Genomic DNA, 25,655 nt, shown 5'->3' with positions numbered 1-25,655 from the left:
GAGATCTATCCTGATTGTTTCATGACCTTTCCATAGTTCTGCCTTAGGCTCAAGAAGAGAAATTAGTGTATTAAAGTAGAATGTAATAAAAGTCCACATTTTTGACAATCATTGAAATACATATTTTCCCATATCAGAAAGTACACATTAACACCAGTGTGCTCTTGTATTGAACATTTTCTTCTTGCTCTGACTTGTAATGTAATAAATGTAATTGATCCTTGGACAGTGTACTGTCTCCTCTTATGAATGCCCAATCATGTTATATGCCAAAGTGTACAAAACCATTTAAAATGAGAACAGAGTGAATGCAATCTGACCACCTCTTTTAGAAGACCTCCTCTTTAGAAATCTTGAGAGCTGATGACCAATTTCTCTTTGATTTTTTAAAGGTTTTTAATGAAACAATCATTCGTTGTGTTGCCACTTTATCAGTAGGTTTTCATTAAATTGTCATGGGTTTGCCATCTGTGTACTACTGTGTCATGGTTTTCTAATGCCATATATGTTTTTTGTCTCTTTGTAAGGAATTCCCTAAGTATATCATCTGTTCAAAGTATCCCTAAAAACACTTCAGACATTGCTGTTCCTTAACCTTTCAGCTCAGTCCTGTGTTTTGGGCTCATTGTGATGATCCACAGATGATATTTTTCTTCCACTATACAGTATATTTCATTTTCTTCTCAGCATCCTGTCTCTTGTCCCCAGCCTCACCAATCTGTACACAGAATTTGAACTGGAATTCCTCAGAGTGCTCGTGGAGTTCATTCAGTCCCACTGCCACATTCCCACAAGTATCATTTTGGTATCTATGGCAACCAGCTGCCTTAGTATAAAGCTCCAGTGCCAACAGCTCTGCATCAAACATCTTTACAGATGCACAAAATATACTGTCTTGCCTGGATAGCCACAAGCCTCCACTTCTGGAGATTAACAAGCTATGATTTTGGCAACTCATTTGCACTGCAAATTCTGCATTCAACTCTACAGAAAACATCTTTCACCTCTGCATACCTTCTGAATATAGAAAACTGGTGTTTGCTCTTAATGGCAGTCGCTGTTATGTGTTTATTCATTGCATGCTTTGTACATACTGTATGTAATTAATGCAACAAACGTACCCATGATGCATAAATAGTCTTTAAGATTAACAGATACACTGGTATTGTACCATTTATATCAGTGAAGTGTGGGAGAATTTAGTTGAATGAGGTTTAAGATTGACTGTATTAATTCTAATAAAATCTGATGGTTTTCTTACAAAAGAACTGATGAAAGTTAAATACAGAGGAAGAAAAAGTATATTTACAAGTGAGCCTAAAATCACATTCTTGAGGTTTGCTCTGTGGCTTCAACTCAAAGTGTTAGGGGGAAAAAAGAACATGAAAATCATGAAGTTCTTTAATTATGCATTTTGCTTAAAGCAAAGTTCTATAATCAAAATGTTTAGAGGTATCTTCTCATTTGATCAACATATTAGGCTTCAGCAGTGAGGTATAAGATAATTAGATTATGGGGTTTCCAGATGAACAAAGCATCAAGAAGCACTGTGGCTTAAAGCACTAGTCTTAAAATAAATTGAATCCTTTTAAATCCTCTTTCATGCCATCATGGTCTTTAATTAGACTGTGGCAAATGTGCTGTATCACATTAGTATTCCAAGATTATAGATCATCTCAAGAAAAAAATAATAATTACATTAATCATTTCTACAAGCCACTTTTTCATTCATACAGCATTGCCGTTACAGAATGCACAGATTGTCAGCAGAGCTGTTGATTCATAGCCATTTAACTTCTGTTCTCCTCCACTTGCACTGGTTGAAAAGTAATGCGAAAAGTCTGTCATATTTAGAAAAGTTTTTAATACGCAATATAGTTTGTGAGTAATTTGCAGTGAAGAACATTTGTAAAAAAGAAATTAGTCATCATTTCAATTAAAAAATAAAATCAGTTACTGTTAAATAATGAAACAAAAGGTAATCCTTTCCTCTTTCTTCCTTTACTGCATATTAATGTTTTTTTCTGCTTTGTATCATTATATGTAAAATTGTGATTCACCTTGTGATCTTCTGTCCTGCTACATCTGCAGCAAGCCTGCACCTCTGCCAAGTACAGTAGTTTCACAGACCCTATTTCCCACTTATCGTATATTCCTTAATAGTAATTTACTGTAGCTACGCAAGTCTAGGACTCTTTCTAGTCTGGAAGTTATTCTTGAGAGTTTACTTTCTCCACAATAGTGAAACAATGGCAAGAAGAATGCCCTGCCTAAATGTATGTAGTTCTATGAAGTACTGTATGGCTTTGTCATTTTATATCATTTTCAAAAAAGGCTTTCAGAAGTGTGGCTATGCATTTGTGTGATTGTGACTGATTTCATTTAGAAATGTAGTGGATATATGAAGTAATTTTAATACTCCTCCCTGCATATCCCTGTGCAGTTGCTGTGTGCCACATACTAAGAGGAGATCTTCAGAGTTTTGAAAGCTTATAAAAGCCTGTTACCATGACATTTTCATCTATTTACGAAACATCAGAAAACTCAGTCTTACAATTGCATGTACTTTGGAAATAATGCTTCAAAACATGATACGCTTCAAATCCAATAACAGTCTTTATCCAGTGAAATAAATGTACATTGACAAATACTGTAATAGTTAAATCTTTGTACATAAAAGATTTGATTTTATTCATCATATTGGCTGAATAATAAAAATGCAAAACCCAAGAAGGGCTGTTAATAACATATAAATATGATTTTTTTTTCATATCATGCAGTGAAACGATAAGAGTGACAAAGCGCCTCAGTGCTGCACTGCCAGGAATGTGTTCTGGAAGACTTGTGCACAAATTGTATTCAAATTTAGAATGTATTTTTTTCCTGTAGTTGGATGTGTGTAATTTAAGATGGTGCTTTTTGGCCATGCCTCTCAGCACAGTAGCTTTCCATCTCATTCTGCACTTTTACAGTGGTGTAAGATATTATTTCATATACAGCATTCTCATTTTAGCAGCTTGGAGTTATGCTATCAAAACTCAGAATTTCTGCTGACAATCTTAACCTAATTCCATCACATCTAACACAAGTGATTTCTCTTAGACCAGTGCCTCACGTGGTAACAGGGCCTCCATTACATCACGATTCCCCTAACTGAGAAGCCCTTCAGGCCATTGAAAGACAAGCCTCTTTAGATCTTTTCCAGTGATGAGTTGGACTCATTCTCCTCATCACTGAAAAAAAAAAACATTACAAGACTGATTCTGTATTTTTAAGCAAATTATTTTCTATAATAAACTCTAACATTGTATGACTTCACAGTGTGATGCAGGAATATTTAATATATTTTTTTATCTAATATCACTGAGAAATGAAAGGTTTTGCATTTTTTTAAAAACACTTTTTACTGATTTTTCAGAAAACAAATTCTAACTTAAGGGCTCTTATTTTTCTATAAATGTATTTTTTTTTTAGAAAATTGTCACATGTACTCTATGTAAGGCATATTTTTACACAAAGGAAATGGAAGAAGAAAAACATATAGTTTATTGTTTGATTTTGTGATATTGTATAATATTTGTTAAATTAAAGTTTCTGTTCTGGGCTGGCATTCATTAAGTTTCCTTTTGACCTGACCCAAGTTTGAAACCAGGCCTCCAGGAGCTGTAGCGTAGGAAAGCTAGAAGAATTGTATTAAATTAACCTTCAAAGCAATCTTAACTTCTTGAATTGCAATTACCTCATGACAGGGCACCATGGTCTGTAAGCATCTGTTACACACCAGAGGGCAGTATATATGAAGTGGGTCTTTGGTCTGACATAAGAATTTAAACATCTTGTGGATGGATATACAGTAGGCTGTGTAGTGACAGGAAATTCAGTATGCCCAGTAATCTATCAAGAAAACATACATAAGATCATAAAAGCTGCTAGGCAGTGCCCTGGATGAATTGAGCATACAAAGCTGTTTAACACTGCATGGTTTCTTTCAAAGAATCTTGTATGCTGGATGATTTTTTAAAAAGGAAGCCTCTGTCACAGTTGTGGAAGTTCATAACAGAGCCCCACAAAGTGTGTTCAGGGACATAAATTTAATTATTTACAGGCTGGTAATTTCCTCATAGCACCTGGAGTTTGGTTCACCTTGTTTTTGGAGATCCCCAGACTACACGAATAAAGACTGAGTCAGGTGCTGTGACATGCAACATGTCATATTCTGTACCACTGTTATATGAATATAAAAAATGCACTGATTTTTTTTTAAAACCAGTTGTTTGCTTAGTTAAAATCTAACCACAAATAAATACTAGAGTTTTATATGAGTGCCAAAGGGTAATGCTAATATTACTAATGTCTGTTATTTATTTGTTTTAAGAAAGTCATGTACAGTATGTCTCTCAGTGTGTATGCTAACCTGTTTTAAGACATGGGTACAAGAAACTTTGCTGTATATGTGGAGAAGCACAAATACAAGTACAAATGCACAAAAAAGATGCTTTCACAATTCATTCCTCACCAGTATTATGCATGTTTGATCTGCGGATAGTGCCTTCAAATCAAACAGCATTTTCCTCCACAATCTCTTATAAAAGACTCGAGCAATACAATCAGTGTACCCCAGCCTGACTCCATCTGTCACTTTTCTTTTGTTTATTCTGTTTATTTTGTTCTCATTTCCTGTGTTTCTTTCTTGTTGAATCAGGTTGTAAGCGATTTTTCCTTTCATTTTGAAATTTCCTAAGTCAAAGATGCATCTGTGAAAATGAATTAGGAAATAACAGGAGCTATAAGCCCAGGGATGACTGAAACGGGCTAAAACAAATGAAGGGTTAAGTGAATTACTTGTATCTTTACAAGATCTCTGTCTTAGGACTGTTTATCTTATGTGTGCACGAATTAGCAGCGCACTTTGTTGCGGTTTGTCATTGTGTTTAGCCAGTCCTCATTGCTACAGAATGATTTATCCTAGGGTGAAAGTTATACAGTCCAGTTTGTGTGTTCTTAAAAAGGAATATGAAGTAATTGTAAAGAAAACTTCAAACCGACCTGTAAATAATGCATGCGCTGTTTCGACAAGTGTCACAGTTTGCCGTGTCCTGTCCCGTTCGATAGGAGAGGCTGCAAAGATAAGAGTGCGAATGAGTAATTACAGGGCTTGTTTAGTTGTTCCTTTCCCATTTGCTCCCTGTCTCATCTCGTTTGTCATTACTTACTATCTCTTAAAGTAAACATGGCCTGCATTAAGTTTTATTTTCTTATTCCTGTATGAGGACAATGATCAAGATAACTTTGTACTTTGAATACCTTTGCTTCTGTGTGCAAAGCACGGTTAGTTTACAAAGCACAATTTTTTTTCAATAACATCTCCCACACATAAAAAATAGAATCTCCATCATCCAACACCCCCTACACAAACACTTCAGCTCTAAAAAACTTACTCTTGGTCTGAGAGACACCAGTGGGAGCCATCTTCCAATTCACAGTGGTGACTTTGTCGTGACTGTCTGAATGATCGGGTTATTGGTCATTAGCGGGTTTGATTTGAATCAACCCTTCTCAGTCACAGAACAATTTTCCAATCTAGTAATGGGAGTCATGTGACATAAAATGCTTTTGAACAGAGTACATAGTCTGTTGGCATGGACTACGAGGGGGACTGGGCAGGAGTGTACAATATAAGATAAATGGTGTCCCTATGTCCCAGCTTGTTTGTTTCTGAAAAACTACAACACCATAATTTTTCATGTAAACTTAAAAGAATCAAGGCATGGAATTTGCTTTGTGCTGTCGAAAAGAAATCTCAAATCTGAAATGTGCAGGTATTTCAGTGTAGGTACACCTGGGTAAAGCTTTTTGTCCACTCTATTTAAAAAGTAAAAATTTCATCTTTCAATTGTGCGCTGTATAGTAGACATTTTATCTGCTCTAGAACTTGGAAATACAAAAGTACATTATATTAAGAATCATACTAATGCACTGTAGCTTCTGACTTGTGACTGCTTTTCACTAACATTGTTGTTTTATTAATGGGGCGGTAAACAATTTTTAAAACTCCCAGAAAAAACAAAAAACATTTTTGCCAGAAAAGGACAAATAAACAGCAATGGAAAGCCCATGTGATCAAATAACAGCCTTTAGAATTTGACAGGAAAAATGCAGACAATTGCAGAATGAAAATCTGCTTGTAAGCCTTCAATTTAAATTGATATTGCACTTTGAGTTTTAAAATACATGGAGTTTATTTCAAACATCAACTTTGCATTAATATTGAAGGCCTTCTGTGTCAGATTAATGATTTCAGAGGAATCCTCTGTTGGTTTATCTAGTTCCATCCTGACTGTCTTATTAGAAGATACTGTAGAATGAGAAATGAACAGGATGAATTTTATCATATGAAAATAATCTGCATGAAAGCATTCATGTGCAATCAAATGGATTATATAAAGTAGAGCTTTAAATCTCTGCATACTGAGCCTTCTGATGTACCTTAAGTATTACTTTTACCTCAGAATATTCACTTAGTCCTTTTTATTCCTATCCATGGTACAGTTGTAATAGGTTAAATGGTAAACAAAAATCGATACGGTACCATTTTTACACATCAGTTCATGTTAAACCTCTTAAGAACCAGGATAGTGTAGATACAATATAAAATCTTCATTGCTCTTTGGATGTACGGGGGGGACCACACTTTGTCATAGAGCCTGGGTAAGGCAGGGCTCAAACTTGTTTTGCATCTTTATTTTATGCGGTGCCACAATAAAACATTTCAAGAAAGCTTTCATGGAGTAAATAGAATAATAAATACTTAATGGCTTCCCAGGTAAAAGAGCATATATTGACACCTGAAGAAGGCTCCACAGCCGATACCTGTTCCAAAAAATATACAGTATTTGTTCATTCTTTGAAAACCTTAAGAATTATGTCATTATTATTTGTAACTTTTGCAATACTGTATTATATATTTTTAAGATGTGTACTAAATATGTTAAGTACTGCATTAGATTTCTATAAAATAAAATATTCTGAAACAAACACATTTCAAAACTACTCAAAAAAGAACATTCATTTTTCTTTTCAAAAGAAAGCTATCATAAGTGTGCATCTCAATGAAATATGCTCAATCCTTAAAAACTTTACATTTTTATTGCAGTTTATTTTAAAAGTAACTATTCTACAGAATGTGCCTCCTCTTATAATCATGAAGAGCTCTTTTACTTTTTTGTAACTCATCATTTATGTCAATTTATGTTAGATTAGGTGTCAGTAGATGTTTTTTAACGATGATTTAAAGTATACAGTATATGAGTATTTAAAGTCTTTATGGTTAACTAAGATTAAAATGATTAATTGGTAAACGTCAAATATTTAACTGATTTCTTAAAACATTATTTACATCCCTACTTACAGTAGATCTGGAACATTGTAGTGCAGAAACACATCCTAGTGGCCAAGCAGTCTGGTTTACTAAACCACAAAAGGGAAAATATCTGTGCTTTTTTGTTGTAGATACAGCCATCTATAACGCGTAAGGTGTCCATAGGCATGCAACAGTAGGCACTGCGTTCTACATAGGTCATGTGCAACAGTTTGTTCTTATTTTTCCCCAATTGTCAGATACAGCACTACACTAATCTGTAACACTGCCAAGTGGTGTGGCAAAGACTTAAATTTCCTGTGCCTCTGCATACTGGTGTGCCGTCAACAAATAATTAAGATTACTGATGTTATAATTGCTTACTGAAGAAGTGAAACCAAATGAACCAGAAGTCTTTAAAAAATTTTTTTAATTAAATGCTATTAATAAAAAACACTGAACAAAAACTTACACAAAATTATAGAGAAACACTAAAAAAAAAATAGCATTTTATTAATCAAAAACATTTTGTCATAAGTATTTTGGCTTTGTGGCAAAAGTTTGATTTCTGCTCCTTTGGTACACTCTGATAATCATTTCATCTTTACAGGATTGGGTAAACCGAGAATAGTTGAACAGACTTTAGTATTTTCGTTTATTCTTATACATTTCAGTACTGTTTACATAAAAACAATAACATTTCTAGGGGATAGGAATCAATGCATTGTTCACTATATACTGTATAGTAGAGTTCTGTGGGCTTTACCCCAGCATTTAAAGTAAGTGCCTCAAAACAATTTCAAAACCCTGCTCTTATCTACATTAATTATCACCTACTAGCTGTTACCCAGATGTGAATTTTATCAAAATCTTTTATAAATTGAATTTTCTGTTTCTGTTTCCTCATCCTCCTAAATTGGTATGATCTTCAAGCATGACTAGTTTACTAGCTTTCATTTATTTTAGAATTTCAGAAAGGTTAACAATGTTTACAGTTTACAAATCGATTGCCTAAATCAGAATCACAATCTGTAGGGATGCAAGAAGTCTCGGAGCATTTCAGTGAAGGTTTGAAAAGTTTGCACCTAGGAACACAGGGGCAGCCCCCATATGAATGTAGTGAAAAATGTACGGTGGAGGGGTTGTGCCACACACTATAAAAACAATTCATGGACATACAGAACTTCATAAGTCCCTTAACCCATACTTATTTTAAGTTTATTTTATAAAGAGGAACTAAAATTAAATATCTATCAAATGTGAAATCACAAAAAAACACCTTGTGGTACTACCTTTCTTTCACGAAAGTCACATTTAAAAATGAAAATATTAATTCATTTTGGCAAATTCATAATATTACTCTTTTTGTATAATGCAAACCAAATAAAATAGATATAATTACAGTCCTATGTATAAACTTTAATTTATAAGTCACGTAGTTGACATGAGAGTAGTTGACAACAGTAATAATTGGTTTCAGATTAATTAAAATTAAGTAATGGGATATTAAAATGTACAAAAAAAGTTGGAAAAAACACATCGTCATATTTTAGGGAATATGTAATTAGGACATTAAGTAAATCAGAGAAGGAACAAATAATTCCATAATAACACATCTCTGGAGAAAGAATAGAGTCGAAGATTGGGAAAGCTGAAGCAATCACTGCCCGCAAAAACTGCACCTCCCAGAATTCCATGGCCCCTGCTTCCTTGGTCCCTTCAAGCCCCGCTCTGCCTTGGTGGTTAGTGCTTCAATGATATTTTGTTTGTTTTTAATCTGAAACTTGCATTTCTTGGGAAATATAAGTAAACCAATCTTAAAACAAGTAGTTGAGATTTTCAAAAATAGCTGGAGTAAGTGACCAAGTTGATACAATACAATATACAATACAATATGATACAAGAATGTGTTGTAGTGTTTTGTACCTTATTTTTCATTTTAACCTACCACTACCAGTTATATACATATGCAGAAAAAGTTTGTGAAGACTTTTGGAATCATCTGTATTCCTTTATAAATTGCTCCTAAAGTGTGATCTGATCTTCATCTAAGTCATAATAATCGATAAATACTATCTGATTTAACAAATAATATACAAACGTTTCTGCTTTTTCTTGTCTAAATTGAACAAATTGTTGAAACATTCGCTCTCTGTGCTGGGGAAAAAAGTATGTGATGCTCACTTTTAAAGACGTTAGTTGGAGTCAGGAGTTCCAATCAGTGAGATGACATTCAGGTGGGAGTTTGAGGTGCCCTGCCATATAAAACACCTCCACAGTTTGTTTACAGAGTCTGCTCTTCACAAGACAGATTTCTCAAAGTGAAATGTGCCCCAATGGAAAGAGGTTTCCAAGGACCTCAGAAGAAGAGTAATGCTCATGAGGCTGGAAAGGGTTACTAAAGCATTTCTAAAGACTTAGTCCTCCATCAATCCACAGTCAGGCAGATAGTGTACAAATGGAAGAAATTAATTACCTTTGCTACTCTCCCGAGGAGTGGTCATCCAACAAAAATCACTACAAGAGCGAGCCATACAATTTTCGAGCAGGTAACAGCTAAGGATCTGCAGGTTTCTCTTGCACTGGCTAATGTCTATGTTCATGGCCCCACAATAAGAAACACACTACAAGAGTGTGCATGTCAGGATAACACAGAGGAAACCACTGCTCTCCAATAAAAAAACATTGCCGCACATTTCAAGTTTGCCCAAGGCCACCTGGATGTTTCACACGTCTACTAGAACAATGTTCTGTGGACAGATGAGACAAAAGTTGAACCTTTTGACAATATTGCACATGGTTACAGTATGTTTGGAGGAAAAAAAGACAGTGCACGCCAACACAAAAACCTCAACTCAACTGTGAAGCAAGTGGAGGGAGTATCATAGTTTGGGGCTGCTTTCCCACCTCAGTGCTAGATGGCTTGCAATCATTGAGGGAACAGTGAACTCCACATCATATCAGCAAACAAGAGAATGTCAGGGTATCCATCCATGATCTGAAGCTTAATAGAAGTTGGGTCATGCAGCGTGACAACGATCCTAAACACAGGAGTAAATCTACAACAGAATGGTTTAAACAGAGGAAAATTTGTATTTTGGAATGGCCAAGTTAGGGTCCTGACCTTAACCCCATTGAAATGCTGTGGCATGACCTGAAGCAAGCTGTTCATGCAAGACATCTCAAAATATCAATGAATTGAAACAGTTCTGTAAAGAGGAATGGACCAAAATACTCTCAAACCGATTTGCAGGACTGATCAGCAGCTACAGGAAACTTTTGGTTGAGGTGGTTGCTGCTAAAAGAGGCACAAACGTTTTCTCACCACTGTATTATATTTATATCCATAAATTAATATTGGTAATAACACTCAGGAACATTATTATATTTGGGTAGTTTCTTTTTATTTTCAGCTACCAAAATTACCCTTTAGTTATGTGATTTCATTTTAATTGGATTTAAAGAAGTGGGCTTCCAATACATGAATGTTACAGTACTGTTCTTGAAGTACCATACATAGTGGTCTAATGCAGGAGCTTTCAGTCTAATGGATCCAGGCTCCATTCATGGCATTTAATTCCCTTTTCAGAAAAAGAACTCTACAGCCATGTTACATTTTAAAATGGTAGCTAGGCAATGTGTTGGATTTGATATTTTTATGCAACATAAAATCTTATATTTTCAAGAAACATGATTATTAGACTATAAATAATATTAAATGAAGATACTATTTCAGTGACATCTAACGCAACACAAGTGCCACCTTTCAATCTTTTTTAAGCAGTGATTTGAGGGCTGATATAGGTCTAACGGGCTCTAGTGTTCAACAGTTTGCTTTCACTGATGAGAGTTTTAACATTCTCTGTACATTCTGTATACTGTATATACAGTAGAGTAACATTTACTTTTAAGGTATGCACATGTATTTTGTACAGATTTTTTTCTGGGCTAACTGAACAAATCACTCAACATAGTTTACACTTACGGTAAGTAAGTATCAATATACAGGATATCTGTACATTTTTTAGATAAATAATGTTGGCCGAAAAGTTGAAAAATGGTTAAAGGTTAAATGGGTTTTTAAATGATGATGTTAATCTCATCATTATAAGATCGTGGTTATTGTCAGAGGTTTTGGTGTCACAAGTCACAACACTAGTCTGATGCTTGTGAGACGAAATCCTAGTTTTTGAGTGCCATATGGAATTATTGATCGTCACTGTGGCTTTCCATACAAACATAGAAGTGCTGACCTCTAATATCACAGGGTCAGCACTATGACCTCCATCTCTGCCTGGCATCATGTTTAGATCAATAAAGTTGATGGGGAGTCAAGGAATGTAGTAAAGTCACCTACACTCTCCTCTCCCCTCTCTTAATATGTTCTAAGGACTTTTTGCACAGTGTGTATTTTAATACAGAATACTAATTCTATCTTAATACATTTTTTGTATGGAATGCTTTCAGATCAGTTGAATCAGTGAAAATAAAAGGTTTACAAGGCTGTGGAATATGCTTAAGTTTAGAAGTTAAGCTGAGAATTGCGCTGAACTGTGTGGTAGAGGTGAATAACACCTAGTCACTTTTCTAGTCTTAACAGTATGCCATTGGATAATGCGAGATATGTAGTATGGTTTTCAAGAAATTGAATTACTTAGGAAACAAATTATGAATTTGGGAGTAGATCTAAATTAAAGTATAGTTTTTATCTTGTGGAAGAACAGTGCTGTAAACTCAGTTGTCAAGTTTTTAATGCCTAGCATGAATCAACATAACAAAAATCCATGTAAAGATTCTGTTTTCTCAGAGTAAAGCTCTGATTTACTGTGAGAAATTGCATTTGTGAACAAAGGAACAAAAATGGTAGGTTTCTAGTAGTGCATTGGATCAGAAAGATTTTTATATACATTTATATACAGTTTCTGATTACATATCCTTAAAGACAGACCCATCTGTTTCAAGCAGTTCCTTGGTGTAAAAAATGAAACCTCTACCAAGCAGGCAGTAATATCATAGGCATAATTGTATTTACAATTTGCCTCCTTCCTGCAGGCATTGCTTAGTTATTGAACAACTCAAATTTCAGAAAACAATGACTGTAACTAATGTTCATGTTGACAGAGCCATTAGTATTATTGTACAAGACAAAAAAAACCAACATATTTGGACACAGAAGCCTTGAAATTGCAAAAAAAGAGGACACAAAAGGGATACGATAGTTTGTACAGGATAGTTTGCAATGTAGTTAACATTTATTTTTCCAAAGAAGGATGTTATGCTACTGTGCTAGGTAAGCCTCTTATAATTGGAAATATGAAATCTGTAAATAGATTATTCTGTATGTGAATTACCTTTAGAGGGATGATAGAGCTCTGAAGCAACATTTCACACTGAAATCCAGTAACCTACTGTCAATCAATTCATCAAGTGGCAATCAATTACCTGTTAATGGATATGCATACGATAACGATCTTCCAAGTGAATACAGCAATTTCATCTTTTAGAACTCAATTTAGCTAAGTTCTAATCAGTTTCTTGGACGTTTGCCAGTACACTGTCCAGGACATGGGTTTGAAGAGAACCTTACAATGTAAAGACATGGTCTGATAACGTCTGCTAATGTTCCAAAGCGTGCTCTGTTGACGAGGTATCAAACCTGTAAAGAAGAACATCTTTTGCTTCTCAAGCAGTTACTAACTGAGTTAGTCTAATGGATGTGCCTCTGTAATATTAGAGAGATTCATGAATCCTGATTTAACCATTTTACCTTGCACCTGTATGAATCATTACAACATTATATACTCAAATAAGCTGGATGGGTTTTTCCATTTTGGGGCATTATTATCCATTGTTTCAAAATGTTTTATATCATCGAGTTTGTTTCAAGCAAAACCAAATGGTTTGGTTCATTTGGTTTGCATCAGTGATAATCAATATGTTAGCTGATTTGCACTTAACTGTACTTTGTTAAAGTAGCAGTTGCATCTTCGTTTACTGTTTCTTTATTGTTAGGGCTTAGGGCAATAACTTGACTCATAACTAAAAGAAAACTAGAAGATTGTAGGTTCAAATTCCTGTTTGGTTGCTGCTGTTCTACCCTTATGTTACTTTGCTTGGATTGGTTTAGCAAAACACATCTTTATAACATACAGGTAAAAATGTAAGTCACTTTAGATAAAAGTATCATCCAAATGGCACACATTGTTAATTTTTTTCTTGTTTGTGTTTGTGTGAAATACATTTATTGCATCTCCGTTTACTTCGTCTCTTTATTGTTAGCAGGTTCTCAATAACTCCTTACTCTTTCAACCTCTTAGAAAAAATAAATGTGTGCTTTATCAGGCTCAATCTGAATTTTGCTTTCTCTCCATATTTCTAAAAATGTTTCTGCCTCCTCTCCCATCCAAGTTTCCTTGGACATTGCTGCATAATACATTTTCTGTAGTGTTGGGATAACTGTTTTTTAGGGCTCATATCATAGAATTGCCTGCCTGTAAACGAAGGTGTGTCGATCATTTTGTTCATATTTATTTCCAAAATAGACTTAGACTTCTACCAGTTTTCTATGTGGTAGTCTACATCTAGGTTAGATGTGATTGACTTTGAAGTTTGATACTCACTCTGTTCTCCAAACTGAAATGTACTGTGTACAAAAAAAAACTCCAGTGTGAACAGACCCTTATTCAGAACATGAACATTTTGATTTCTTTTAAATAAAACCCTGTAAAGTAATAGGGAATTGGTTATTCATTGCAAATTACCAAAAATAGACAGTATGTTTTTTTCCTGAGTGAACTTTTATTTTTTGAAGTGGGTCAGATAGATTAAAAAGAGAGACAGATGAAACAGTTCATTGGAGGTTTTGCGTCGGACACCCCATGTTGACAACAGAACATCTGTTCTGGTTTTAGAGAATCATAGCCTTTACCTGAAAAAAATGAGTGCACTTTCTTCACCTGTGAGATTAAATCCCTTTTAACGGGTATTAAAATTCATTGGAATGTATTCTGAGTGCAGAAGATTGAAGAAAAGTATGTAATGGGAGGTAGAGAGCATATGCACATGTGGAATGACTGTGAGGTGTGTAAGGTTGGGGCTCCTAATTATAGATATTTAAAATGACCTTGAGGTGGTTAAAGCTCTGAATCAAAGGATTTAAAAAAAATGATAGAAATGGCTTTTACTGATGTTTTAAAGTAGAATAGTATCATTATGCACAAAGTGATTGACAATATATATTTTTTTATCATGCTGAAATTTGAAAGCAGTGATATTGTATGCCTGAAAAGGAGTGAGGATAATTTTTTTTCTGTAGTAATTTTCATTATCCTACAGGGTGTTTTGTATGTGGGGAGGGGAAGGGGTAATATTCTTTCTGGCATCTCCTTGGGAGATGAAGGAGAATATACAAGGCCAAAGGGGACAGGTTTCAGCCAATTGTATTTTACATTTTGGAGCTATTGACAGGTAATGACAAATGGGTCATTTTATTCTATGTCACCCAAGGGGATGGGGAATCTTCAACGACAGAGTGGAAGCTGATTTCCTGAAGATATATCTCATTTTTCAGCACATTATCTGATGCATTTTATGCCATGAGGTATATTAGGGATTGGATTTTTTTTATGGTCAAATATGTTTATATGTGTGTGTTTATTGTGTTTTTTAAATTGTTTCCAAAGTTCTGTTGTGTTTAACAAGTGTGCTTAACCATTGAAATAATGTAATTGGGGATTTTTAAAGTTTCAGATTAATGGCTAACAATTGTATTTAATTTGCTAAAAAGTCAATGGTGATATCAACATAGATTTTCTGTTTTCCTGTTTTAATGGTTATTTATACAAAATGAATTTGAATGTTCAAATGCATGATTCAGCATGGTAAGATTAAGCTCTCCACAGTCTAGATAGCACACAATGTACTGAACAGCAAGACAAAGAATATTGAACAGGCAGTTTTAATAAAGATCCTTCACATTGCTCAGAAGGCACTTGAAAAGAACTGAAAACTGTTCCTGTGAGATGTGTAAGTGCCTGTGTCTTAGGAACTGTAGTTGAGAAATGCTGCATTGTAGTATTGAGCCAGCAGCTTCAAACATTTTCCCTCTTTTAACAGAAAGGTGAAACATTAAACAAAATGTATAAATATTGCAACACAACACTCATTTGTGCACAATGTGCGTTATATAGGCATGTTCACATGCTCCCAGATGAGATCATAAACCACTTTTGTGGACTGCTCTCCAAAAATGATGCACATGTAGGGAAACGGAATTCGCCCACAGGTATGATTAAGCAAATGTGTTTTATCATCCATGTTTGTGTTAACAATGGGCTGAGGCAGTACATTTGGGTAGTGTCCCTAATTATATACTTTCATTATTAAGCAAACCATCAACAGGTGAAATGATTCATCACCTGTCAATGTGAAAATAAGGTCTTAACTGTGTGTACATTAGATGTTTTACAATAAATACAACTGAAAAACAAAGTCATAGAAATCCCACAGAAGTCATATAAAAAGTGAAAAATCAGACATAAAGAGAAATGGGGGATGCACTGGCATTTTACCTGGCCAGACAGTGAGAGGAGGGTAGGGAGGAGAAAGTACTTAAAAATTGCCTGACTGACACACAATGTATCCAGCATTTTTCCCTAAACAAGCAATAATTTTAATGCACATTTGCCAATTGCATCACATGATCTAGAAGATCACACACTTCAAGCACACTATTTACTCATAGTAGCACTAAGGGACCCCACTCCTCTGAAATTCCTACTGTATGTCATTGGTTTGTTCACTGTGCAGTGGTTGACTGTGTTGTGTAGTGCAACATGTAACTTCAGTGAACTGGGGAGGGCAATCTTACTCCTTCACTGTGCCTTGATTACCCGTGCTGTTTGGTTCACACTTGATTACATTTTCACACTCAGTTGCAGTAGTTCACTTTAGGTTGCTGAATGTACACAAATTCAGCTTTTGTTCTTTCATTTTTTTATTTTAATGCAAGAGATCTGAGTAAAGACACAGTAAATAAAAGCTCTTCCCTTTTACTAAGTGGATGATTTGGCTTTCCAGGATGAGCAGGTGAAAAATATTGATGTTAAGTTAGAGCAGTATCACAGTAAACATGCATGTTCCATTACTGATACAAAGAAGCTATTTATTAAAAGATTTGTGCTTAAGGTACTGAGGCTGAGCTGCTCCATAAGGGATTATGAATATCTTACCCCTCTCTGTGAGCTTCCCCCTTCTCCAGCTCCTGAATGACTCCTAGCAGCACTTTAATGGTCTCCTGACTGGAACTGATCAGGTTTTCCATGACCTGTAGCTGTGCTTTTAGGTCCCCATCCTGTGCGACGGCCACAATCTGCTGACAGGCTTCACTCACAGCCACTGCACTGCTCTGGCATGTTTGACCTTCCATGGCAGGAGCAGCCTGGATCTGTAGAGGCTGATCAGTGCACTTACTTGAGTGGCACTGAGTCTGTATGGAGCAAGCCTGACCAGACAATATTTGTGTCTGCAATCCATTGAGCTGCAGCCCTTTCTTACGTTTACCCCTCATTGAAGGACTTTCCAAGCATTCCACCTGTGTTAAAGAGTTCCAGGCAATAGGACCCATCACCTTTGCACCCGTGTCCTGCAGGGGTCTGGTAGAGGTTTCCTCAAAGTTTAGCATTTGCCTCTTTGCAGATGGTTTAGGGTCCTTTTCTCCTTGCTGTAATCCTTTATGGTTTTTTGTTTTAACACTGCAAATCTGGTAATCTGCCTCTATACTGGAGTCTGTGGGGTTTGGGAGGCAGGGAGTCTCTTTAGAACAGCTGACCAACAAGGAGTCTATGCATGTGGTTCCATCAGAACAATTGCCACTGGAATGTTGATCAACTGTTGTTACACAGTCATTAGTATGTGAAGTCAACATCGCTTGTTTTTGATCGCTGACCTTCCTGCTGCACTGAGCAGCCTCCCCTGAGCTTTCTTTGTCTTTATTACCCTTAACGTCGATTACAAATCCATTGTTGTGACTTTTAAAACCTTCCACGGCTGCAGCATGTTTAATAGTGTGTCCTTTCTTGCGCTCAAACGGGAACGTTTGATAGCGCTTTTTAAGGTCAGGAGAAGTTTGCACGCCGGTACTCTTGGTGACGTTGGGAATGGACCGCCTTGCTGGCACTGTCATATATTTGCGGTACGCCACTTTGTAAGAGATGGGCTTTGCGCTCTTCCGCTCTGATTGCTGGGCTGCCTCCCTTTGTTCATTCTGGGCTTCACAGATGTCCTTGAATCTTACCTGCAGGGCCTTATTCCGCTTTCTGATCTGCCGGTTGGGATCCAGGGAGTATTTCATCTCCAAGGCCAGTGATGCAGCAGCCTCAGTCTCTGACTCTGAGTTTGTGAGCAGGCATTTACTGGATTCCTTGCTCACCATGGTTTCTATGAGGAGAAAAAAATGTGCAGTGTTAACGAGCAAGTTGAAGTATGGGGATAAAAAATGCATAGTATTTCTCTCATCTGCTGTCAGAAAATGCCTTAAAGACATGGCTGCTTTTGGAAGTCTTAGAATTCTCAAAGCACGTTATTGATATTACAGGTGACATTAAAGGCACATGAATTTGAAGATATTTATTTTCCAAGAAAAATGATTTCTAAAGAGCTTTTTCTATGTGTTACTGTCAATTAAGAAGTCTTTTTAGAACAGCTCTTGCAAGATCAGACTTTTGCAGCCTTTGTGTTTGTAATGACCAGATGAAACTTCATAACTGAATTCTGAAAATGTAAAAAAATAGTACAATTACTAAAAACAGAAGTTATAAATTTACTATATGATTTTACTGGATACATGTGTTCACCTTGGAGGATTTCTTGCATCTTGCTTTTGACTCTAGCTGGGTAAGACAGACATTATGATTGTGTACTTAATTAAACTAATCTCTGATGTAAGTCTCCTGATGTAGTGCTTGTGAGGATCTGAAGTCATGAAGTCATACCGAAGTAAAGAGCTTAGACAGCAATTCATCCTAAACATCTGAGGGGATCATCTTAAGATATTAAATGACTTTAACGTACCATAATGTATTAGGCTGTCACTTTTCTGATTTATTGAATCCTTTTGTTGCAGTACTTTTCTTTGGCATTACTGCTTCTAATTGTAAAGTATTATTTATCTTTCTGCAGCATTTGTTCACAATGAACTTTCATTAGAAAGGTCAGTTCATTGGAATTTGATGGCAATTTCACTGAAGGCAAATGACCACAGATCAATCAATGGGACATTTTAGGCAGTACCAAATTAATTGTTGCTTAGTCATTCTGTGAATTCTGAGAACTGCATGCTATCAAACAGATTACAGGTATTTATATTCCGTTTTTGTCACTTCTTAAACATTCTTCTGAAAACAATAAATTCTCAAGTTTCTTCAGTGGATTAAATTATTGCCTGTAAGAAATAAAAAAAAAAATCCATAAGTGCAGTTTTCCTTGAAGTTGACTGAAATTTAACTGGATTGCCATGATTCAGAATTTGAGCTTTTAAGTTCCCTTTTTTATCATATTTATGCACAAAATAATCCATAGCTTCCAAAATCTTTTGTTCGTTTTTACCACATCATCTCATAGTAGTACACAGCTGACAAGGGTGGTCCAATTATTGTATGGTTCTTTATCATTAAGGGCTTTGATTTATAAACATGTTTTTTACGCACTGTACTTGTGCTTAGGTGAAGGAAAGGACAGGAAAGTCTTGTCTTGAGGACCTTCTTTGCGAGTGAGTGGCATTTATTCTTTGTAAATAAATATGTGCTGCTAACTAGATGCAGGTGTGCATGATTCATTGTGTAGAGCCAGCGGGCAGAAACCCCCCAAGTTCTATCAGCAATCACACTCTTGGCTCTCTGACAATTGTGGAAACTGCACCTGGAGTGTTTTTCTTAATGAGTGAAGAATAATGATAAATAGCAACTACCCCTCTCTTTAATGACTGAGGAGATGATGAGTGATTTGAAAGAGTGAAGCTCAGATTAACTGATCAATAAGTGTTATCCTCACCTTGCCCTTAAGTGAAAGGTATATATAAATACATAAAAATAACTGTATATATGTCAAGTCCTATTGTTTGTTATAGTGAAAATGTTTTGTTTTAATACTGAAATTTCAATTAACGTTTTTTAACTGAGTTAATATTCTTACTGCAATCTGTCTATACTACATTAAAAATTCAGAAATATGAGAATTCATTTTGATTTTGATCCTACCTTTGTTACATCATTTATTGCCTAACTTTACTTTCTCTATTTTGTTCTTGAATTGGGCTCTTCAGTAGCGCCCAATTCACTGCTCCAGTACCTGAATTAAACCATTTCTTCAGGCTTCAGTGCCTTGCAGACATCATACTAGCTTTTTGTGGTTTAACACCTTCTATAAATATAAAAAAAAACATTCTTGAGGGTTTATTAAACCTTGTTATAAATAACCCACTTTGAAAAGTAAAGAAATTAAAAAATGGTTCAGTTAAGACAACTGTAGCATAAGCAGTGGTGAAATATCATGATGTACAGTGGTTTAATTTTGATAGCCTGCATCAATGTTATTGTATATTTCTAGCTTATAGGTTCATCCTTTTTTTTCTAGTAATGTCATAGATTTACTGATATCAATTCTTATTTGCCTTTCTCCTCTGAATAATGCATCCTTGGAAATAATTGATCTGTATTGAAGCCTTCATTATGTATGATGTTGAAAAATTCAGGCTGAGACACTTGTTTTAAATTAATTGGTGGTATGGTTGCTTCAAAAATGTTACTTCATTAATAGCTATAATTAAGCAGAAACACCATTCTCTAATTATGTAAGAAACTGCGAGTCCTTAGATTATATGCTGAACGATATTTTTTTTATTATAGTGGATTTGAAATTCATGGTATCTTAGCAACAAGCATTAGATGTTTTCTCTCCTTTTTCAGATCTAGTTCTTGGTCCTAGATGTTTACCTCATGTTTAGTGCAGTGTGCTAAATCTACAGCAAGTATTCAGGCACTGTAACTTTTCTATTTTCTCCTAATATGTAATTATTACTGTTGAAAGTTATTGAAAAGTCTACATATGTTCAGAACTCTACACGTGTTCAGGCAATGCTTTTTTTCTACAATAGGTATTCTGAAAACAATTATTCAGTCCTCACGCTCTTGACCGAACCGTCTTTTCTTCTGCTAAGCTAAGAGATGCAAAATCTGTATCCACCAAAACCTTCAATACTAGGCTTTTTGTCTGGGGCTATTCAATTGTTTCTTTGTGTTTGGGCTGTTGCTTTAACACCTTATTCTTTAAAGCAGGCACATTGTCTGAAGCACGTTCTCCTGATCCTTTCGCACTTGTACGCTGGTATAAACAGCGCTTTTTGTGTTACAGTATGTGTGTTTTCTTTTCCCCCTTGGCATGTATGTTTAATAGGTAAGTTTACTGCTTCCATGTGTGGACACTCAGGATTTTAAAACTTCAACTTTTTGGTTTCACTTAGCATTTCTTTAAAAATGTTTCAGAGACATTTTCTCTGGATTATAGTTTAGGCTGATCAACAGTTTTGAGACTGCCTGAATAATTGTTTAATCAAATCTGAATATATGAGGTACAAAACACCATTTGGTGATTTTGTATATTGCCTCCCTTTGTGTTTTAATCTCCTTTGTGTGCTTTTCTTCTCATACTATTTGTGTATAAATGCATTTGATGAGCACTTCTCTTCTAGTAAAAGCTTCTCTTTGTAACTGTGGCGCTTAAGACAAAATTTTGCATTATGGCTGAAGGGGACTCTGCATAGCTTATGGAAGCATGATATGCAGTTAACAAACTGATGACCTCACTGAAGATAAAGAGCTGCTTCTAAAAGCCTCACTTCAGTCAGCAATTGCCTCTTGTTTTAAGGCAGAGCAAACTGTAATTTTTCACTTCAGTTTGTGAAACAGAAAATGCTGTGTCAACATAAGACTTTCTAAAGGAATTGTTTAGCCCGAGAATAACATCTCCAGTGGCACTGAAACCACTGTCTTATTAATGAATAGTAAAGGAAGGTACATTGAAATGCTTATTAGTAGATCTCCTATTTTAGAACACTTTTGAATTATGTGTATGAAGTTAAAGAACTAATTTAATTGTGCTTTCAAAAGAGCCACTTGATGCATTATTTGAAAACTCACTTCAGCAGCACTGATGCTTCTTGGAAGTGTATTCCAAATATGTCATTAGCAGCCATGAATCAAGCCACAGGAACATCTAGATGAAAAATATGTATATATATTTTTTTGTAAAGAACTCTTAAGAACCATTCAAATCTGAATCCTGGTGTATTTATAATTCTGTGATAACAGGTTTGTTGACATTTATGACAACATATAGCCCAGTAAAATATAGGAAAAATAAAAACAAGTAATTCTACAGTGACAGTACTTTAATGATAGGTTCTCCACACTGACAGCTTATGGTTGCAGTGTAAGTGCTATATAACAGACTGCAGTACTGTAGAGCATCCAGTACTATTTTTCAGTGAAGTAATGTAATTGTAATGGTTAGAAATTCAGCAGTTTTACCTAAAATGTCCATTATAAAACAGATAACATTGAATCGTATGACTCAAAGACTAAGTATTGCTTTAAAAAGGGATATACTGCGAGTTTGGTAAGTAGGTTATTAAACTAAAGTGAAACATTTAGAGAAGATGAAGTTGAAATGTCAGAGCTGTGACGAACTGCAAGACGTTACACCAGCTTGCTAAAAAAAAAGATGTATTTACCTACTGGACCAGCTTCACTATTTACAGATTACTCAAAATGTTTGTTTTGAAGTAAAGCCAGTTTTTATTAAGCAGTTGTAGATAATTGCCAATACAAATACAGCATTTGTAAAGCACCTTTCTCTAACACAATAATTCTATCTAGTATATCAAACTGTGTGAATAATATACCATGCAGTATAACTGTGTACTTTAATAAAACAAATTTAGGTGGTAGTATTTTCATATATTTCAATGTGTCTTTGGTCTTAACCTGTTCTGCTACTCGTCTTTATTGTTCCTGCCTTTTTATGTTTGCCTATCCAAGGTGTCTTTCATTAGTCTGTAGCAGATATTAGCCACTCAAAAATAGGTTATTTTGTTTTATATGGAGGGAGTTAAGTGTGTAGAGCTTAAAGCTGCAGGCATAATGCTTGCCTGTAATCTGCCAATCATTACATCTGTACTGCATGCAAAGTGCTGTTTTGCTAAGATGACATCGTAGGACTGATTTTTTTAATTTAGGTGAATGCTACCTAAGACTAACAGGAATACTAGACTCCTTAAAAGATTAATTTTCTCTACCATTTATTAAAGCTGTTTAATTACAGGTGTTCATTTTCAGTGTTGTTCCCTATGAAGAAGACATATTGTATAGCCATTACAACAGACATATATCCATCGAAGCTTGTTTTAGGACATTCTAAAGCTTCTAGCAACCTAGATTTAAGTTATTCCAGAGCTACCTGTTTGAGAATTTGACTTTTCCTCACCAAATTGAATATCACCCTTACCATGGTACTCATAACCAAAGGTTCTTTTCTGATGATTTGGCCCCAGCGATCTGGAGGATTATGAATTATGCATCAACTCTAAAATTGCAAAAGTAATCCTCTTAAATCTCCTTATGTACTTTAGCAGGGGATGTTGTCTATTCCTATTGCACTACAGCTCTTTATGAAACAGATGAATTCTATACTGCAAAACTATATGACTGAAAAGTTTTAGAGTTATAGTATTTCTATCATATCAGTCTTCAAGCTTATAAAGGTTCTGTCTAGCTTGATTTGGTTTAAATACTAAAAACAGTGTGCTAAAATAATATATATTTTTGCCTATTGATTTCCTCTTTTGTGTTTTATAATGTATTTAATATATATTGCTAATGGTTTAAACTTTTTTCTTCCATTACTGCTATATCAAATACTTTTTGTGCTCCCCATCTGTGAAATGGAGGTCCTAATAAAGGCTTGAGAGGACTACAACCAGACACCTGCTCTAGAATATAAATGCAGGACCCTAGACTGCTATTTTCCAGCATGCTAACACACATTCCTGCCTGAAAAGCCACTGTTAATGCAGCAACCTTTTGTCTTACATGACTCCTGCTTTATGGACAAGGATGTCAAAAACGTCTCAGTCTTTGAGACGTTTTTGACATCCTTGTCCATAAAGCAGGAGTCATGCCTCAAACTAGGCCGGTTAAAGTCAAATTACCACATATAACTTTCTCATGCATTCAGTTTGTAAACGAATATAAAAAGCCTGATACAAATGCTTTACAGAAAAAAATCTAATTTTACATAGTATATCTGTCCTCAGCATAAGTCTACCTTGGGACCTTAATATACTTTCCTCAGCTCATGCAAGCTTGAGACAGAGCTCTGATTCAGATTGTCAAAAGACTTTTCCACTAACCTTGAGAAAGAAAAAAAGTGTCATTGATAAAATTTGAACATTCAATGACAGTAAATATGAAAGAGCACAAATATTATCATCTTTCTTACTTTTAATCCTGTCTTTCTGTATAGTACTTTTTTGACAATGTGGACCTGGATACCCTATGTGCAGTCAAAGGCACATACTGTAACTATGCCCTTTAAGAGTTGGGGATTTCGTTAACTTGTGCTTTATGATTTAAGTCCTAATGGTTCTCACAATCAACAAATATTCTTTTCTGTTTTGCTGGAGTGAAATATCAGTAGTTTTTTTAGAATGCATCCTTAACAAATTCAGTTACCACACTTACTTGTCAATGGCATGCCTAGCTTATCTTAACGTTTTTAACCCCTTTGTCTTAATAATGCCATACAGCAGATGAAATTGTGTTATAAAGAAATTGACTTGGCCTTCACCCAAAGAAAGGAGGACTTGATTTAACTGTCTTCAAGTAAATCTAGTAGTCACCCTACAGTATATATTGTACATCCAGTCTGTGCTTATGTGTACTGTATATGTATGTGCATGTGTGTATCTGATGTAAGACATTTGTGTCATGTTAACAGGGTTGCATTACTTTGTCAACTGCTCTACTGTCTTGTTTTACTTTTACTTTTTTTAGGATCATTTTGCGGTGGAGGTTGTACTACACATACTCCACAGAACCGTATACAACAATTTTAGTACTGTATGTATTGGTTTTCCATGTGTGTCAGGTTCTATATAGTAAGTCACAGTACACGTCAATTTGAATTTGTAAACCTGGCATGAATGTTGATACATGATTAGTACCTGATGGAAACATAAAATTCAAGACAAGACAAGTAATCTTCAATGATTTTTGTTTTCTCTCACTCTCTTTGCTCCTGCAGGTTCAGTGTAGGCACTGAATATGAATCACAAGTAATAATTTATATATGAGTATGTGTTTCACCTTAGACTTCTCATTTGTAGTAGCTGGAACCTTCTTGTATTTGAAGCAAAGTAGTGTACTATGTTTAGTTAAACTATCAATAATAAGTAAAGGAGAGTGTATCATATTCCTCCACTTCTGAGTTCTTTTGGTCTGTAGTTTTGAGTTCTTTACCTTAGCTGTATTTTCTAGAGAGCTTTAGGAATTGTTTGTTGTTGGGGGACATTAAGAGAATTTAGTTTTAATAAGATAAACCTATTAAATACTTTTAACTTTATTATTATAATGTATCATTGTTTCTGAGATGTTTTCCCACAGTAATTAGACTATTCATACTTCATTATAAAAATTATGTGTCAGAAATAAAATTCTACTATTGGTAAATTTCATTCTATTTTTAATAAGTCCCACTGGAACTAAAGCTTAAATGACTGGCTTTCATTGCGCCAACTCAGTAATAAGTATTTCAGTACATTTTTAAAATAATTAGGTAGGTTTTATCAAGGGATGTTTTCAAGGTCTTTTCATTTTTGAATTACTATGGGTTGCCAGATTTGTCCACAGTGTCTGTGGTGAACAAAAGCGTTTTTCCAATTTCCGAGTGAATCTGAGCAAGGGGTTTGCCTTCAGATCGTGATGTTGTAAAACACTATTGCTTTCCCTGTTTCAAAACAATTCTTATTTCTTTCAAGCATTGTTTCTGTTTTCTGTTGGTCATGATATTAATATTTGCAAAGATCTCCTGTCCCCTTGAAAAGCATCGTCTCAGTTTATAAGTATTCATCAGGCAAATCTGCTTTGTTTTCATGATTAAAAGAGTTTCTTGTTTTTTTTTCTTTTTGATGCCTTAGGTCTGCTGGCAAGGGCTTGAGCTGTTTTGTAATGGAGTATAATCTAAATTG

The 25,655-nt window shown here is 35.1% G+C and overlaps 2 protein-coding genes across 6 annotated transcripts in view; one reads left to right on the top strand and one right to left on the bottom strand.

Moving 5' to 3' along the window:
- The window catches only part of dock1 (dedicator of cytokinesis 1), a 309,108-nt gene that overhangs the window by 128,981 nt on the left and 154,472 nt on the right, over positions 1–25,655 (top strand). The gene's annotated exons all lie outside the window — the stretch shown is intronic.
- The window catches only part of insyn2a (inhibitory synaptic factor 2A), a 40,877-nt gene that overhangs the window by 12,017 nt on the left and 3,205 nt on the right, over positions 1–25,655 (bottom strand). The window contains exons 2-3 of one of the 2 annotated variants that reach the window (XM_088635095.1): positions 16,588–17,794; positions 5,047–5,118 (exon numbers count right to left, since the gene is read on the bottom strand). In XM_088635095.1, the coding sequence (XP_088491221.1) occupies positions 5,047–5,118; positions 16,588–17,789 (1,274 nt within the window). In that variant the 5' untranslated portion in view covers positions 17,790–17,794. The remainder of the gene's footprint in view (positions 1–5,046; positions 5,119–16,587; positions 17,795–25,655) is intronic. The other variant, XM_088635096.1, reaches the window with a different exon arrangement.

The sequence above is a fragment of the Lepisosteus platostomus genome, chromosome 6 (assembly GCF_059453375.1).
Source record: "Lepisosteus platostomus isolate fLepPlt1 chromosome 6, fLepPlt1.hap1, whole genome shotgun sequence".
In the NCBI taxonomy this organism is placed as follows: domain Eukaryota; kingdom Metazoa; phylum Chordata; class Actinopteri; order Semionotiformes; family Lepisosteidae; genus Lepisosteus; species Lepisosteus platostomus.
Note: the sequence above shows the minus strand (reverse complement) of the source record. Positions and strands in the feature narration are given on the sequence as shown.